This window comes from Spea bombifrons, chromosome 12, assembly GCF_027358695.1.
Source record: "Spea bombifrons isolate aSpeBom1 chromosome 12, aSpeBom1.2.pri, whole genome shotgun sequence".
In the NCBI taxonomy this organism is placed as follows: Eukaryota; Metazoa; Chordata; class Amphibia; order Anura; family Pelobatidae; genus Spea; species Spea bombifrons.
In genome coordinates, this window is record NC_071098.1 from 3,620,290 (window position 1) to 3,638,258 (window position 17,969).

Sequence of the window (17,969 nt, forward strand, 5' to 3'; positions counted from 1 at the left end):
TTAAATAGCAACTGTTCTTTATTACAATTATGTACAATTAAAGAGTTTTTACTGGAAATCTATACATTAGCCACACTAATGAGCACGGTGGGTTGATGAGATTAAGCGTGCGCGGTGCTGCAGTGGAGGTACGCGAGGGTTTAATCTCCTGTTCCCGGCAACGTTTTAAGTCGGCCGCTAGGAAAACGCTTCAGGGTTCTGGACCTCTACGCTGCGCATGTCGGTCTGGTGACGGATTTCATTCTCTTTGAAATATTCTTTACATTAATTGTCGTGTCTGATTGCCACTATTCTATCAGCCGTGTAAGGCTGGCAGGGCTGCCTCGCTTCCTTGGCACTCAGCGTGATTTTCATGGCTTTGGGATTTACTTAGAGTTTTTTAACGTTTCTTTGTTTTTAGTCATTGGGATTCTGACCAGGGTTTAAAGGGTGTGGATCATGTGACTACTTCCACTGACCAGTCAGGCTATTCTCTGGCCCTCTTACCGGCTGGAGGCCGACGGCTCTTTGTGTTCTGTTCACGCAGACACGTAGGACCCTTGACTTCAGTCGGGCAAATAACACCGAAGTCACAGAGCAGAGGAGAGCATTTGGGTCGACAAAAAAAGTGTGTGTTGGGGACTTGAGTATAAAGTGAGTGACGTAGCGGCCGATAATCTATTTGGCGATAGCGGAACAGAAGACGGCAGAATCTCAATAAAACCCCCTATTCTTCCTATTGTTAAACTGCGTCTGTAATCTTCTATATTCCAAAACCCGTGGGTCCTGCTAAGGTCCCTTCAGCCAAAGAATGGAACATCGTCTGTCTGAAATATGTGCCCCCCAACACCTGACGGGTACGGGGTGGTAATTACGGGTCATTCGCAAACAGCAGCACCAAGCAGCACTCAATAAAACATTAAGTTTGATTTTCATGGATTAATCATTGGAGGATTTTTCTTCTTTTTTTATATTTAGCTTAGAAAGGAGATGTTGGTCTTGTGACTGAAGATATAGCGGCGTCCCCCATTCCACTGGCATGTTCTGTCACACGGGGTAAAACCTGTTTCAAGGTGTTTGAAGGAAATCAATTTACGCCCCCGTTATTTACAAACACAAAGAGATTGTCCTGCGGGTAAAAGCGAGAAGACGTCTTGATGTAAATGTAGCGTTTCTGGACAACAGAAGACCATCAAATCCACATCTCTGCAAACTGAGGTTTTATCTCCCCCACCAGAGACCAGAGCTTTGCGTTGTTACAACTCTGATCCCAAAATCCCAACAGAATCTCAAGGAACTGGAGAGAGATGACTGGCGTCTCAGAGGAAGACGTGGCATCTTAGTCCATTTCATTGCTGGCACCTTCGGGCCGACGTAGCTTCTCTACCTGCTCGTTGATTTGCCCGTCTCCCCCTCTGCGGTCTTCTGTCTGGACCGCGATGTGGTCTTCCTCGTCTGCTTGCCCAATATCTTCTTCCTCTTCCTCTTCCTCTTCCTCTCCTTGTACTTCCATGCGCACCTGACTCTGAACATCAATGTCAGGTTCTTCTTCCCCAGTGGGGGTCAAATGGTGGGGGTTCATCTTGGAACCTTCCGGGCTGTGGCTCTCCTTCACCGGAGAGGACGAGCCGGACTCGTTGCTCACGGGGGAAATGTCGCTGCTGCTGTTGTGGTTCAGCACGGCCGAGCCGGATAACGTTGGAGGTTTGACTTGGATTTGCCAGGCGGGGATCTTGGGCGCGGAAGGGGATGGTGGAAATTGTCTCCTAGCAATGCAATCAGATCGTTAGAATCAGGGATCTGTCCTGTTATAATTAGCATTTGCCGTACTAAACCTCTGCCGGCTACAGGGTCTAACAGTAACTACTTGTATCTCGGGATATGGATGAATGCCTGAAACGTTAGGATGTCTAATAACTCATTTTATGGAGAAACGGGACCATCGGTAGCAACTACACTGAAAGTTTAGTGAATGCAACAAACATGGCGCACTTCGGGGTTTCTTTTTCATCGGAAAGGCAGATATTGCAATAATAGAGTGATTAAGGATTTAGCGATGTTTGTAATGTGATGGTTAATTAAATCTTATTTAATGGGCGCTGCTCGTCGCCTGACCATTTAGGAGAAGACCAAGGTCGGCAACGCTCAGGATATTTAAAGGTTAGACGGTGCTTAAGGTCTTTAATGAGACCGTTGTGTCCTGGGTCTCAGTGACCGGCCCAAGGAAAGAGGGCAGCTTTAAACCCAAAATAATTTGGTGTTGGAAAACCAGCATGCATTGGATTCGGTTTATGAAACGCTAAAGAAAATTGCGGTCTCTCTCTCTCTCTCTCTCTCTCCCTCGGTTAGACACGGGTCGCGCATGCTCTCCGTTACCTGTTCAGTAGCAGCCCTTTCAAGGAGTAAATTTCCGACTTCAGTTCTTGGATGTTTTGGGATTCCAGGATGGTGTTGGTGGAACTGGAATGCTGTTTTTTGCAAATAAAAAGAAACAGGTCTATGGTTTTTAGGTCATTCATACAAAATCTTAATACTGCCATTAAGTCTGAGTACACATCATTCAGCGTGGCGCAGAGTATCGCGCATTCATATCTGCCCCAAACCCGAGTTCTAGTTTATTTAGGAAATCTCTCGATCAGAATACCGGGTGTAGGCAGCAAGACGGGGTGTTAAATGCATCTGTTTTCTCACCTTTGATGCGGCGAGTTCCTGCGACAACTCCTGAATCTTCTGCTGCTGCTGGACCAGCAATTCCTGCACCGCCGCAAGTGTAGCCTGGAGCTGAGTCACTGCAAGAGAGACGCGCATGCTGAGTGAGTGCTACCAACCCGCGCCTCGTCTAAGGCTGCGACCCAGTGCTAGGAGCGGGCACTCTGAGCACCAGGAAGCCAGAACAGGCACTAAATGGCATGAGAAGCCACTTAGTGTGTAAAGCTAGTGGAGGGAACTCAGTGCGAGTGCTCAGTGCGAGTGCTCAGTGCAGCATGAAATAGGGGCAGGGCGTGAAGGTGGGGTAGAGCATGGAGCGAAGCTAGGCGAGGATACCATCTACAGCATGAAACTAAGGGAGGGTCCCCCATACAGTGTAATACTAGGAGAGGGTAACCCGTAAAGTGCAAAGGCAGGGGAGGGTCCCCCATATGTTGTGAAAGTAGTGGAGGGTCCCCCATACGGTGTGAAAGTAGTGGAGGGTCCCCCATATGTTGTGAAAGTAGTGGAGGGTCCCCCATATGTTGTGAAAGTAGTGGAGGGTCCCCCATACGGTGTGAAAGTAGAGGAAGGGACTCTGCATGGTGCAAACTTTCCTGGGGTGATTTGGGAAGAGAAAGAACAGACCAGGGACTATAAGCGTCTGAACGTAAATCTGAACAAAGAATAACATTATAAAGAAGGGCGCGTGAAGCGACAAGGAAAGAATCTCTCTGGATGATGAAAGTGGCGGTGTTTACGTGCTGACCCGGTCTCAGGGCACCGCTCGGCTGGCAGCTTTTGGACTCCTGCCCAGACACCAAGTCATCAGTTTCCCCGACACTTGCACCGCGCGCACAGACACGGCTACTAAACAAACGGCCCCCCTGTGCCGGGCCGGACAGCCTGTGAACTGAAATAACTCCGCCAAACCCGCATGGCAGAGAATAAATGCTCATACAAGGGAATTTCATTTCTGGATCCTGTTCTAAATACTTTAGTTCCGACATTCTGGGTTTTAAATAAGGGTTTTGCAGATTTCCGGACGGTCAATAAATTTGCCGGGGGTCTGACGGCCGGCGCTGTAAAGCGGCATTAAACACTCGTACGCAGTCTGAACGCCGATCCCGAGCGGAAAGTCACGGCCTCGCTCAGCACATCAATATTCACGCGTTTAGGCCCCGCTTTCAGCTCTGTCTATATCCAGACAAACATAACACGCCGTCCAGCGCCGGTAATTTATGTCCGTTCCGTATAATCTCTCCCCTCCCAGCTCATCTGCGGGATTCGCAATGTATCACTCCGGCGGCCGCCGGCGGATTGAGAAGTGTAGCTGTGAGTGTCCCTTATCACAGCAAAGCATTTATCACGGCGTTTATCTCTCTGTATCGGAGCCTCTGTCTCGCTTTTATCCATCTATTTTCAGCTGTCACCCTTTGACAAAGCCCAGGGGGGCCGCCGGGAGCCGATACCAGCGAACGGCAGGCAGGGAAAACACCGTTTATCTAGATATCAGTCACTTCTTGGATGACCCCGATCCCCCCCTAAAGCCCCGAGCTCAATATTTATTAGGGCGAAAAACCTAACTTGGGGCATCTGCCGTGACTAGTAAATGCGTATAAACGCGGCCCCACGGTATACAAAAAAAAAAAAAATAACAAATATATATTTATTTAATTGCTACAATTTATGTTCCACCGACCCCATAACATCTATTATTCTATAACAGCCCACCATTTATCTACACCTACCATATCCCCAAGACTCTGGAAAGTGCAAGCCATCGGCACTGAAAAGGTTAATTATGTGAATTCTTTATTTTCTTTTTTTTTACCTTATTTCCTCAAACATCACCTCGTGTCCCCGTATATCGGTTTGGTTAATAATCTCTCCTGAGGAAGTGTTTTGCGAGAGGAAGACTTATTACATGACGCGGCTGGATCCCGTGCGATCCGCTCAGCTAAAAGATCCCCCCCCCCAATTATTACTAAACAAACAGATCCCTCCAGACACATCTGCACCTTGCGGCAAAAAAAAGCAGGCGATCCGAACCTTCCGTCGCTCTGAAAGGGCTGTCACTCCAATCCCCTTATTAATATTCTGAGGTTGGGAGCCTTTCCGTAAAAACATAATTAATTGAGGCCGCGGCGACAGTAAACAACCAATTTCAAATTAAACCGAAATGACGGCGCCTTCATTTGCAAATGTGAACAGATTTTGCGAGCAGATAAATGAAGTCACCGTATAAAAAGGGAGACGGGCGTTGAAGGGGCTGAGAGGGTTTGGGGTGGGGGGGGGGGATCAGCGTTCGAGGTGGGCCGGGAAGGACTCGTTAATCTTTACCTGTCTGTGTCACGCTACCACTCATCTCAGACACCGCGGACTCGATGCGTTGCAGCTGCTTGCGGCTCTCCTTGCCGCCGACGATCAGAGGGAGCAGGTATCTCTGCGCGAGGTAAGGAGACGTCAAGGCAAAAATACGAGTCCTCAAAAGGCCACGCAACTAAATGCAACTATGTAACAAGAGCTGAGCTAACTTTCTGGCCAAAGATTCCTAACCTCGTCTCTACTACTCCTCCGCCGTACATTAGAGGGGTTTACACGCGACCGAATACTCTTTAAACAGGCGGTATCCACCATAAAAGCCACCCATGGAAGGCCTTTGGGTAACAAAGTAATCGTAAGGATTTCCAAGGATTCTATTTAACATTGTAACTTACCGACAGCCTCACGCGTAGAATAACGTAAGCAGAGACCCTTCTATGGGGCAGCTACTCATAGAAAAGGGGGCTTATTCACTAAAGAGCGAGCTGTGGATGCTTTGCGGCTAGATGAAGAATTTCACTGCGCTAACTACACATTACGCAGGGCTAACCTGTGCCAAGTTAGGCCTAATAATCCATCCTAAATAAATATTTAAGGACGGGGAGTTAATATTTTCACCAGATTGCCTGTCTGTACCGATGCAGACGAGCGGCGCGGCTACCCGCCTTTGTGCCTACCTTGTAAAGCTGGTGGAAGCCAAAGGCTATGCCAGCCAGGATAATGGCGAGCGCTCCGTATCCTCTCCAGCGAGAGCCGGGGGGACCTGCGGGTCAAAGCAAGAAAGGGTAATTACAGGGGGTAACCGACACGGAACACGAGGGGGCAGCTGGAGGAACCGGCGGAGCGTTCCACAGAATCCACACCAGACCCGCCAGCACCGAACGGGTTAAGGGGGTAGAATTAATGACCTAGCAATTCAGACTAACCCTTCATCTCGGAGGCTGTGTTAGTTCCTGGCTGCGAGCCGTTTTATGGCCCCCTCCTTTTCATTATTAATGAAACGGGACTGGGATGATCTTTCACAAAAGTTCAGAGAGTCTATAAAGCCTCGGAGCTGAAATGCCATCTGACTCGTTTTACATTAAGTGACACAAGTCTGTCTCGTAGCAAAATTAAAAAAGAAAAACGAACGGAAGAAAGGGAGGGGGAGAGAGCAGCGGAGATGGGGGGGGGATAAAGTCCTTTATTTTTTTTCTTATCCGAAAAAAGTAATTAATATGATGCTGTTCTATGCCCCCCTCTCCGAGCTGTCCACAAACCGTCCGGAGGGCCATAGGCTTCAGATACAGTAACCATGGTGTGCGGCCCATGCTGAGGGCCCAGAACAATCTTATTTAAATTTGGGAAGAGAAAGGGAAGAGGATCTAAAGAGAATGAAAACTTTTACACATACACGGTCCCCGTTATTCTCTGACTGTGGCGCTAGATTAACAGATCACGCGGCTCCGAGCGCCGCCGCCGGGAACTAATCACACGTCAAACACGAGAAATTTTATATAATGAATTACGGGCAAAAGGTAATTTTGGTGTCATCTATCAGGTTCATTATCGCTCATGCAAAGTGGTGGTTTTTTTTAAAATTCGGGATTAATCAAAATCACCGGCTTGCGTTACTCCTTAATTTGTTCTGCGCTGGCATATTATATCTGCACCTTTCTATGGACTTAATACTTGGTTGATATTTATTCTGACAAAAAAAACGAGTTACAGAAAAAAAAAATGCAGAATTGCACTAATCCCGTCTGTAACATTGTATCTCTTCGTTAACATTTCCCCCGACATAGGGATTAAACACACAGGGGAGTTTGGGGCAGTTGGCTTGGATTGGGTTGTTTAGGATGCCCCTCTTATCCACACGCTAAGAGAAACACATCTATTGTTTTTGCCCCCCTACCAAGGGCGGCACCGATTTATTGTGTATTGGATCTCTACCCCGGCTCCGAGGCATCGGGGTATCTCACGTTATGCACGGGGCAGCTGGGGGCACCAGTTACCTAAACCTATACATTGGGGGCATTGATGTAAAGACACCGGGGCTAATGTGATGTACGATAATGCTTAGCACTCACTGTATGGCTGCACCACCAGCTGATGAGACGGGACGGCGAGCGGGACCCCCATACCGGCCGCCAAAGTTTGTGCATCGCCGTGGGCTGTGCCAGACTGCTGCAGCGCCAAGTCGATCTCCTCATCGGTTAACCCTGCGGGGGAGAGAACACAGAACATGACGTCATGGGGTATAAAAGTCATCCTCTCGTATTGCAGCGCTGTGGACCGAAAGACGCCGACTTAAAAGATTAAAGTGCAGCTAATATAGAAATCTGCGGATTCCCCCTCTACAGGCAGGTAAAGATGGCTGCTCCCGTGGTGTACGCGTTAGGTGGGCTTTAAATACATATATACCGCTTGTTTAATCTGTAGTCATGGTTACCTGGGTTTATTTAGTGTATTAAAAACCGACAGATCTGCTTTAAGGATCAAAGTCTCCGGGGTATACACACCGCGCGCCTCAATAACACATATAGATAGCAGTAAATCTGGGGTACAGATTTGTATTTAACCCCGTGGTTGCCAGAGGGACGAGGCATGTTTTAGACAGGAATACGCCGCGTGGCCCCTGAGGCTCTCCAAAAGGTTAACGCGCATTCTGTGACATCTAAAGATAAATTAAAATAAAATACGGCTCCCGATCCTCCAGCCTTCCGCCGCGCGCTGGGATATTGTCTGCGATTTGATGTTTCTCATTCAATTTGGTTAATTTCTCGGCACTTTATTACTGCAGTCGAGTGTTTGATATTCGATAAACTCTATCCAGAAAATGCATCGCATCAAAGGAAACGCGACCGTCTTTAATCTGCAATGAACGTTTTTCCTGCCAGATGGGACTGGGGCTGCTATGTAAGGGTTAAAGAGTGCCGGTTTTACATAGCAAAATTCAGAGCAGGGGAAGAACTGGCTCTAAATGTTGGTATGAAGTCATCATTAGCAAACGTCACTCCCTTAGGTGAATACCCTCTCTTGGGGCACATAGAAAACGCCACCCCAGTGGATACCCTCCTTCGGTGCACATAGAACATACCTTCCCTGAACCTATGCCAACTCTTTAGGCATCACAACCCTATAAGTTCCATAAAGGGTCAGTAATAACCAAACAGGGAGTGGCTTCATTGAGGCGTGGCCAGTCAGCAGCAGAGACAGTGCTAGCAATGAATGAGGAGGAGCTTGGTGTGCTTGGGGCTGGGCTACTTCCAGACAGAATTGGGCAGGGAGTAGGAGAGGAAGTGGGCGGTGAGTAGGAGGGGAATGGGGCAGGGAGTGGGCGTGGCCAAATACCACTCTTCTGCTTGGAGAAAAAGGAGACCCAGGGAAGCAGCGCTTCACCTGTAGACTCCGGGTCAAACCTGGAGAGCTCCCAGGTATAGATATGAACCATCCAAAGTCTGGAGAAAAAACTGATTGCTGCACGCCCAGCGGCACATTTATCTTTTGTGTAACGCACCCTAATTCCCTCTAGATTGTAAGCTCCTTTAAGCAAGGGCCCTCCTTACCTCTTGTTCTTGTAAGTCAAATTGTTATGTTTTATATTACTTGTTATGTCCGGTTTACCCATTGTACAGCGCTACGGTATATGGTGGTGCTTTATAAATCAATAATAATAATAATCTAGGCTGGCTCCAGGGAGCACGCGGCTACTAAAACTGTTCTTATATTGATTGTTCAGTTCAAGACAAAGACCCATTTGCTCTGTTACTTTTGTTGCAACATTGAATTCTGTAATTTATAAAGTGAAGTTCCCGGAACACCAAAAAATCTAAATCAAAGGTATTTGACAATCATACAAAAAAACCATACGACATTTATATTTTAGAACCCAGCTGAATTTGTTAAGTGCCAGCGGTAAAACTTTAGGAAGCATGGCTACCTTGGGATTACTTCAGCCCCGCAGTTCTGTTCATCCGTGTCTAATCAGGGCTACAAACTGAATCTTTGTCCTCCATACCAGGACAAGAAGAGGTTAATGGAAGTCAGAAGCAGAACGTCCGAGAGGGAAGGACGCCGCAGCACCGACTATTATTACAGACGCGGCCGGCTTGTCGTTGTTTGTCACAAGCCTGACTAATGCAACCTATTTTTTTTTTTATTTCAAATAATCTCATGCAAATTAGACACGCGCTTCCCCCAGTTGATTGCTATCTGCGCTGAATAATCTCACAGACAACGAGGGGACGCGAGGCAAGGACTCCGAGCCGGAGGACAGAGACTCCATCGCTGCGCAGTCACCACCCAAAGCCGCCGACGGCTTCTGCCCTGAACCAGGGGGATTAATAAGACCGATGAAACTGTAAAAATCCACCGAGCGTGGACCCCTAGCCCCTACATTTACAATCTATCCGCCACTGAGGTCTATGATATTTTAATTAACCCAATAACACCCAGGTGGGCTGCTTTGAACGCCGTCCGTCCGTCCTGCCAAGCCCTGCTCTAGAACCATGAAGAGCGGGACACAGGCGCGTCTGTAATAGTTAACTAACCAGTTCTCTGACGACATGGTCTGCATGGGTGGAAACACCAGGTAACTTTACACCAGTCCTAGCCCTTACTAGTCTTACTGAGCAGACATTAATCACCTAATCATCAAAGTAAGTTCTCATCTCTTAGATACCACGACGCAAATTATTCCCATCTCCCGACCAGCTTCTTCTAATTGACTCCAACCCAGAAGATGGCCCAGCGGCCCAGCGCATGCTGCACTTCACAAGGTTCACATCTAAATATTTTTATATTTTGGCTTTACGCAGAGATACAGAAGAGGATAAACTCTATAAAAAAAAATAAACTCTATAAAAAAAAATAAACTCTATAAAAAAAAAAAATTTAAACCCTATAAAAAAAAAAAAAATGTTTGAAAGTAATTATTTGCTCGATCGGATTGCACACATCCCAGCTCCTCGGGCACCAACTGGTTAACCCGGACTTGTTTTCACACAATGACAGATTTTGAATATATTTTGTAAGCGGGTAAACACAGGAAGCTGGCAAACGCCGCGGATCTGGCTTTGTTTGGGTACCAACCTTTAATGTTACAAACGAGTTTTCTAAGGTAAATATTACGCCTTCTAGAAAATCAGAAGCCCCGGACTGAGCAATAAGTGAACGGAAACCTTATTTAGGTTACAAATATTGTCTCTTAGCCCAGAGAGCGTCAAATGACCGACCGCTCTCCATCGCAACAAAAATCTTTACATTTAAACAAACCAAAAAATGACCCCGTGAATTACATCACATGTAACATTCTATCTACCCCAACCCAGGACAGGAAAATCTGGTCTTCAAATCTTTTAACGCATTAAACGCCAGGAAACAATTCGGTTGCGATGTTTGTCGGGTTGGTGAGATCTTGATTTTTGCTCGGGGGGAGGGGGTTAATGATGACAATAAAAAAGCAACAGGGAACTCTTGAAGACCCCAAAACAATACTTTAAGAAACCGGGTCATGAAGCGTCAAATCACAGGAGCTTCTGTCCCGCTTTCCCCCAATTAGATCGGTGTTTGTATTAAAAGATCATTCTGGTCTCAGAACCTTTAACTTTGGCCTGGGGTTCAGCATCTCCAGCGGTGCCTGATTCGATTGCATGTACCGGCCCAAGGGTAACAACGCTCTGCCGGCCCAAGGGTAACAAAACTGAGCGCATGATGGATATGGGATGCGCAGTTATGCTTTAACTCTCTGGCACTCTGGAGGTTAATGTTGCCTGCGCATCTCTATAGCGCGCATTAAACTGCTCAAAAACACCCCAATAAATAGCAACTAAAAAAATAACGAAACAACGCGTGGCTAGAGAGCCGAATTAGGCACCGGACCCCGGCTCGGATTATTAAGACCCGCGGCAGCCTGGTCACCTCCAGTCCATTAAGTTATTAACCTCTACTCTTCCATAGGGCCACGGTACTTCGCACGCAGCGCAGGCACCTCTGGTTGCGAAAGGGTTAAGGTGAGCCGGGAGTGCAGGCAGGCGGAGAAAGGGTTGTTAAAAGTCCTCTGCTGACCCCTAAGACCCCTATTTCCCAGAGCCCTGTATAAAATTGAATTTTTTAAACATAAATTACACGTAATGACGACACAGTAAAAACTAACAGTAATGGAAAGCAGTGCTGTATTTCATTAGGCGAGCTTATTCGCTGCTACCTGATACAGACGGGCCTTGTTTATGAGTTAGTGTGTTAGCAGATGTGGATAGAGGCATTCTCCTCGACCTTGCTCTTCTCATTGGGGCATGAAATTACGATGCCAGCACCTTCATATTACAGCCATAAATACTGTAAACTGCAAATTTAAGCCAACGGCTCCTATTGTCTCTGAACATAAAGCTGATCGGTATTTATTTAAAAGGGGTGAGGGAAAAATATTATATATCACATTGTTTATGGGTCTCCCCCTCCCCCAGCAAGGCAGAAAAAAAGATGTGTGCATAGAATTGTTATATATATATATATATATATATATATATATATATATATAAAACAATATATATATAATTTTTGGTATTTTTTATATAATTTTAAAAATTCCACATACCAATTAAAGTAAAAATAGATATTAAACACATTTTAGAATTTAGAGTTTTAAATGTATGGTTATTTAGCAGATTAATTTGCTATGATGCAGTCTCTCTCATTTCTAGGTTCTCTGAATATACATTTTTTGTGGCCTAAAAAATCCCCCTTTTCAGTCAGTCTCAAAATGGCAAAAAAAAAGAATAAGCATGTTACTTACAATCACCCAAAAGGGAAACATTAAAAAAAAAACTATTATTTCAAGAATTTCAAACACGAAAGTAGAATAAGAGGACTTTTTACAGGAGAATGAAACTCTTTATATCATTTCGGGTTTCCATAAAAATAAAAATAATAAAAATACTATTCCTTGGGAGTTTGTCGTAAAATTAAGGAATGTTTTAATGGGGTGCTGTGGATTTGATTACATAATTACATAATATTTGGATAATGGTATTTTGGGGGTTTAATGTCACAGTTTAACCCTGAATTGATACATTGTTATCTCGTTACTTTTCAAACTGCAAAACAAAAAACAATAAAGTCCAACAACACAGGTAGATCGCTGACGGGTTCTTATTTGCTACGAAGCAGCTTTCAGATCTCCCAGGAGACACCCGAGGGAGAAACAGACACAAAACGAGCAAATGACAGCCATGTGCTAAGCCAGAAGTGTAACATCTATCCACGGTGTCATCATCACCCCAAAGGCTTTCCATCCGCTCCAAAATAACCCTCCAGCCCCTACAGAAAAAAACTCACACGATTGTGAGCTCCAGAGGCCACCAGCTGAACCAGCCTAGCAGAGAGCTCCGCGGTCACGGCAAAGAGCCAACGCGCCCCACTCCGAAAGGGCCAAGAAGTTCTTTTAACTCATTTAACCCCAACCTCCATCCTAACCAAGATCCTAGCGGTCAACGTGCGACTCGGGCTGGCGGAGCGCGGTGGAAGCTGCAGTTCCACAATAGCTAAAGGAGGGCTACTGCCACTGGACCTCAAAGTCTATCTGGAATTTACCATCAGCACCTCCCCAATCATGGAGTCAAGCACAAAAAATAGATATGTGCCTTCCCACCCCGCCATCGACCCCGGCTGTAGTTTAACATATAACAATATGAGCTTTAAGACCCTATAACAATAAGATCTGTCATAGAGGTTTGCCAACCCCCCCCCCCCGGTAGCCTGAATTGACAGGATAGGTTGGCCTTGTAACTATTTGGCTGCATGTGCCAAAGAGCTTGCACTCTATGCTAGAATCCCACCATTTCTCAAAATCAACAATGAACCATCTCTCCCCATCTTAATGGCTCGTGAATGACTTAATGAATTGTCACTCGAGGAGTTAAAACCAAGGATCGTCGAATTGCCCTTGTATTAAACGACTGTTTCTAGCTCGGAGAGCTCCCCCGGAGCAGAGGATGAAGCAATGCCGTCCCATGGAGTCCCCGCACTCCTGATGCAATAGCTGCGCCCAGATGAGCTCCGGCATCCTGATGCAATAGCGATGCCCAGATGATTCTCCGCATCTATTCTCATCCTAGCAGAGCGGTGACAGCCGGCTCGTGTGTGTACCTAGCGTAAATACACATCCCTGAGGGATGCCGCCTGCCCCCCGCACCGACAAACTAATATCTCCATCTTTTTAAAAAAAACAAATGATTTATCATTCCGCCCCCCACTGGGACCCATCATCTTTTCAGACGTATGATAAAAACTATGAGTACGGATAGAGATATTCTTCCCCGGCCATCAAAAATGACACGGAGCAAAAGTGGATGTGCATGACTTTAGGGCATTACTGACTGCATGGCGAGGGTGCTTGCTCCTAGCAGCAAAGGGGTTAATGTATTCATTCTTTTAATTTTAAAAGAACGGGCCACGTACTGTTAGCCCTCCTCTGCTTAGGCCAGGAACCAAAGATCAGACACATGCCCTATAAAATAAGAATGAATGAATGAATGAATGAAAGCCATTCCAAATGACTTGTGATCATTAATCAGAAATGTAAAAATCAAGGGAGATGCGCATAGTGATTACAACAGACAACGCACTTCGACTGATATATTCCTGAAGTCACGGACACCGAAATCAGATACAAAGCAACGCACAGTTTATGAGATATGCAATTAGAGCGCTATTCACAAACCCGCAGTCTGATTGGCCCTAAAGTGGACCCTGAAACTTTCCCGAAAGCTTCACTTTAATGTTCTCTATGGGAAATTAATTTCGGAGCAGAGTCTGTAGAGTAAAATAATTAATATGTGTGTAAATATGGTAAAAATAAAGTACGCTGGGCTCACCTTCAACTAAACCCCCTAATTTCTTCCAGCTAAATGAGAACATGTGGCCTCCAACCCCGAAACCCCAGTGTGTGAGAGAGCGACAGAACGTCTCAGATCTTAAAGAGATCCTAAGAAATATAAAACAGAACTATTAGTTTCCTAGGAAGACTGGAAATATACGATGTTTCTAATGGGGCTCTGCATTTCCTTTCCCACCAGGACTACTGTAACATTTAACCAACGGACACCACCGAGAACCTAAATCTGATCCAGTTGTGTTTTTGTCATAATTCACGCATGTTCAGTGCCACGATACATCGCTGCCGTGCATTCATATCCTTCACGCCGACAGGTGAACGGAGACAGAGCAAAGAAAGAATTCTGCGTCAGCAAGAGGGCTGAATTATTAACGGAAGCAGAACATTAGGCGCGGGATGTCTTAATGGCTGTAATTTTCTCCTTTTTTTTTTCTTAATACGGGGGGCGTGGGGAGGCAGCGGAGATAGCGTTTGCATCCCGGGGCAGGCAGGCTGGAAGCCGTCCAGTCGATAACCTGACCATCAGAGCAAGGTTTGTAATTAAAAGGTCGGTGACCTGGAAAGCTAGGCCCGACTCCCAGGACTTCTCGGTAATGACGGATCTATTAAATTAAGACTTATGAAATCAATGCTAAAAAGGCTTTCATGATAACGAGACTCCGGTGAAGGACGAGGCCAGCAGCTTAACCCCCTCTAGCTGCCCTGTGTGCGTAAATGCATTCTGGGGCGGAAATAGTTAATTCTAGGTATACATAATTTAATATATCCATATAACGTACAGATGTATCCATATAACGTACAGATGTATCCATATAACATACACGTGTATCCATATAGCATATACATGTCTCTATATAATGTACACATGTATCTGTATAAGGTATACGTGTATCTGTATAACATACACGTGTATCTGTACAGCGTATACGTGTATCTGTATAAGGTACACGTGTATCCCGTGTTCTGCGTGTATTTAAATCAGCGTCCCTCGTGTGCTCGCCTTGGCATTCAAAAACAGGATATTTGTCACATGGGAAGCGAGGAAGCTTTTTCCAAAAAGTACATATTGCAATAGATCTGGATTTGTACAAAACAAACAAAACTAAGCAATGAAATGATTTCCCGACGGGTACATCTTACATTTTACTGCCTGCGTTCGGAGGATAAAAGAGAAACAGCTTGAATGTATATGTTGGTTTTATATGGTTTAGGAGCAAAGTTTTCTTTAGTAGGCAGTGGTGATTATTGGCTGGTTGGGGATCTCAGAGGATCCCCTCTGCCCACCGAGCTGTAAAATCTCTCCCAAGCTCCCATGAAGTCACCTGGTTACGTATTGAGTCAGAGGACAGAGTAATGACATCATATCCCAGCATTCTGGGTAAGGTTGGTGAATGGTCCCCGCCCCCAGCTCTGCCTCTAACCACACCCACAATGAAGGTATCGGACACCTGAAATGTTGAAGCAGATTCTATCGGAATCCTTATGTCAGCCCAAGCAGGGAGTTCCCTGGAAAAAAAAAAATCTACTTTTCCAAATGAGCAGACATTACAAAATTCCGGCTGGAAAATCAATGCGCTGTTGTGTATTATATCATAATATCATACCTCCCAACAGCCCTGATTTTCAGTCACGGTCCCACTTATCATAATTGATCACGTGGGCAGCCTGAACGCCCTCACAGCCCGCCCTCTGTCATCTTTCTTCACTTGTAAAGTACAAATACCTCCAAAGGATAAATCCGGGTGAGGAGCGGATCGTGCAACGAGGGAAGCAAGAAACACGAGCCTGATCTTTAAGTAATTATATTCTCAATAATCGGACTCTCCTGCGTTTAATAACCACCACCCCACCGGCGAACGTTCAAATCAATTTCCTGAGATGTGTTTATTAGCTCTGCCCGTTTCAAACATCGAAAAAAAAACCATAACAGCGATCCGAGTGCCGTACGTTCTTCCTATACACGATTTTACTGAAGCCGCAGACTACGTAATTCCTAAAAGATTTGGGTAAAAAGAGTTGAATTGTTAATTGGCCAACTGTGGTTCCTTGCAGTGTCCAAAAACCCTCACACTCATATCATGGCCACTCTGCTCACCAAAAATGGCCACTTTTGTCTTTAGAAGTAGCTGTTTCTATACCCATTATTGGGGCTTTGAGGGCTGTAGAACCCAGCGATCCCCTCATACCCAGCAAACATTCTGAGCACCCAGAAAAGAGGGGCATCAGGGCAGGAAAGAAGGGCGTCGGGGGAGGAAAGAAGGGCGTCGGGGGAGGAAAGAAGGGCATCAGGGGAAGAAAGAAAGGCGTCGGGGGAGGAAAGAAGGGCATCAGGGGAAGAAAGAAGGGCATCAGGGTAAGAAAGAAGGGCATCAGGGGAAGAAAGAAGGGCATCGGGGGAAGAAAGAAAGGCGTCGGGGGAAGAAAGAAAGGCGTCGGGGGAGGAAAGAAGGGCATCAGGGGGTACACTGGAGACCAAGCGTTTATTCTGTTACCAGTTACTAATGGGCAAAAGGATACAAGGGACATGAGTAGACTGGGTTATAGCTTTCTCTTCTTCTTCCGCAACGACTCTAGAATTAGGATGCAAAGATAAGATATATGGAAGGAAATCATTCCAAAAAAGAAGCAAACACTTGAAAAAGTAATTTCTTTCCGGTTTTGGCACCAGCGGACGGCGGAAGGTCTAATTTGCAGAATTTAGAGTTTTGAAATATGAGAATGTTACAGGTTTACAAATCTCTTCTCCGGCAGATGAACGTTCTACACAAGAGGACACTCAATTCTGCCGACACCGGGTTGGATTAGTTTATGGCTCGTATGGGTTTGGCGATCTTCCGGCTCTCCGAGATAGGAAGGGAGGTTAGGTGGGCAAAAGGCAGAGACCCTAAATTCACAGCATATACTGGAGTAAAAGGTCATTCATAAGAAATTGGGTTTAAAACAAGAGATATAATCCATTGAAAGTCACCTTCTACCAAAATACATACATTCCGTAGTTACAGAAACATGAAATATTTACCGCCAACTATACACCACGAGAGACCCAAGTTGACAAGTTTCTACTGCTAGGTCAGGGTTGGCCCTCCATAAAAACATGGAACCACCACCACTCAGACTGTGAGAAGAAGCGCACAGCTTAGTGAGTAAATCCCAACAGCCTTCCCATAAAATGATGAAGGAAACTCTTAGTTTTAGCAAGATTGGGAAAGCAACAAGATACTTTTGCGTTTTGGATCTTCAAGAGTCAGTTGAATCATTGAGAGATTTTAATGCATTTAAAAGGTAATCTCGCCGCGAGGCATCCATTCACCCAACGCGTTTCACAGCAGCCTCCATGTATAAAAGCAAAGGTCGGCCATAAATCCGGCGGCCGCGGAAACTCCTTAAATCCCAAACCTGTGATTAGCAATTCATTCAAATGCAGAAATAATTCCATCCCGCGATTATAAACCCAACGCTTCGGTTTTTTTTGTTGGTCATCCTGGCTTTTCGCGGTCTCCAGGAATCTTCCAGGTTTGCAACAAAAGGGTTACGTTTGCAATAAGTGGAGCGAAATTGCTTTTGTATTTCTCTATGATAACTACGTTTGAGCATTGTCAGCACAGAGCATTTCATTTCCCTCTTTGACTAATTGCTCCATAATGACTTTTGAAATGAGAAACGGGAAAACAGAGAGACTTTTCTCTACAAATATTTAAAAAAAAATCAAAAAAATCAACAACACCCACAATAGGGGGCGAGGATGATTTTGTACAAAACTTTTTTGCATTGCTACAGATTAGCTTTGTGTTGTTACATTCTTATCTTTCCAGCCGCATTGTGTTGCAAAGTATAGCAGACTGAGGCTATTGGTGTGTTTTAAATAATAATAATAATATTTATTATTGTATAATAATAATAAATAACTCCTCCAAAATTAAAAAAAATCACAACAAATAAAACTTTTCTATGCATGCTTCTCATTTCAGTTAAGGGCTGCTGCTTTCTACTGCAAGCCATTAAAATAGAATATAAAAGAGCACCGGACGCACCAGTAAAAATCCGTCAAAATGAAAAGACTGCACTATATCTTATTTTTCCTATAAAACACAATTTCTAAGTG

At 45.3% G+C, this 17,969-nt stretch overlaps 1 protein-coding gene across 1 annotated transcript in view; it reads right to left on the reverse strand.

Moving 5' to 3' along the window:
• PEX14 (peroxisomal biogenesis factor 14) overlaps positions 1-17,969 on the reverse strand; it is a 41,170-nt gene continuing 23,201 nt past the window's right edge. The window contains exons 4-9 of the mRNA XM_053452006.1: positions 7,062-7,193; positions 5,670-5,755; positions 5,011-5,113; positions 2,671-2,768; positions 2,356-2,447; positions 1-1,745 (exon numbers count right to left, since the gene is read on the reverse strand). Of these exons, the coding sequence (XP_053307981.1) occupies positions 1,319-1,745; positions 2,356-2,447; positions 2,671-2,768; positions 5,011-5,113; positions 5,670-5,755; positions 7,062-7,193 (938 nt within the window). The 3' untranslated portion in view covers positions 1-1,318. The remainder of the gene's footprint in view (positions 1,746-2,355; positions 2,448-2,670; positions 2,769-5,010; positions 5,114-5,669; positions 5,756-7,061; positions 7,194-17,969) is intronic.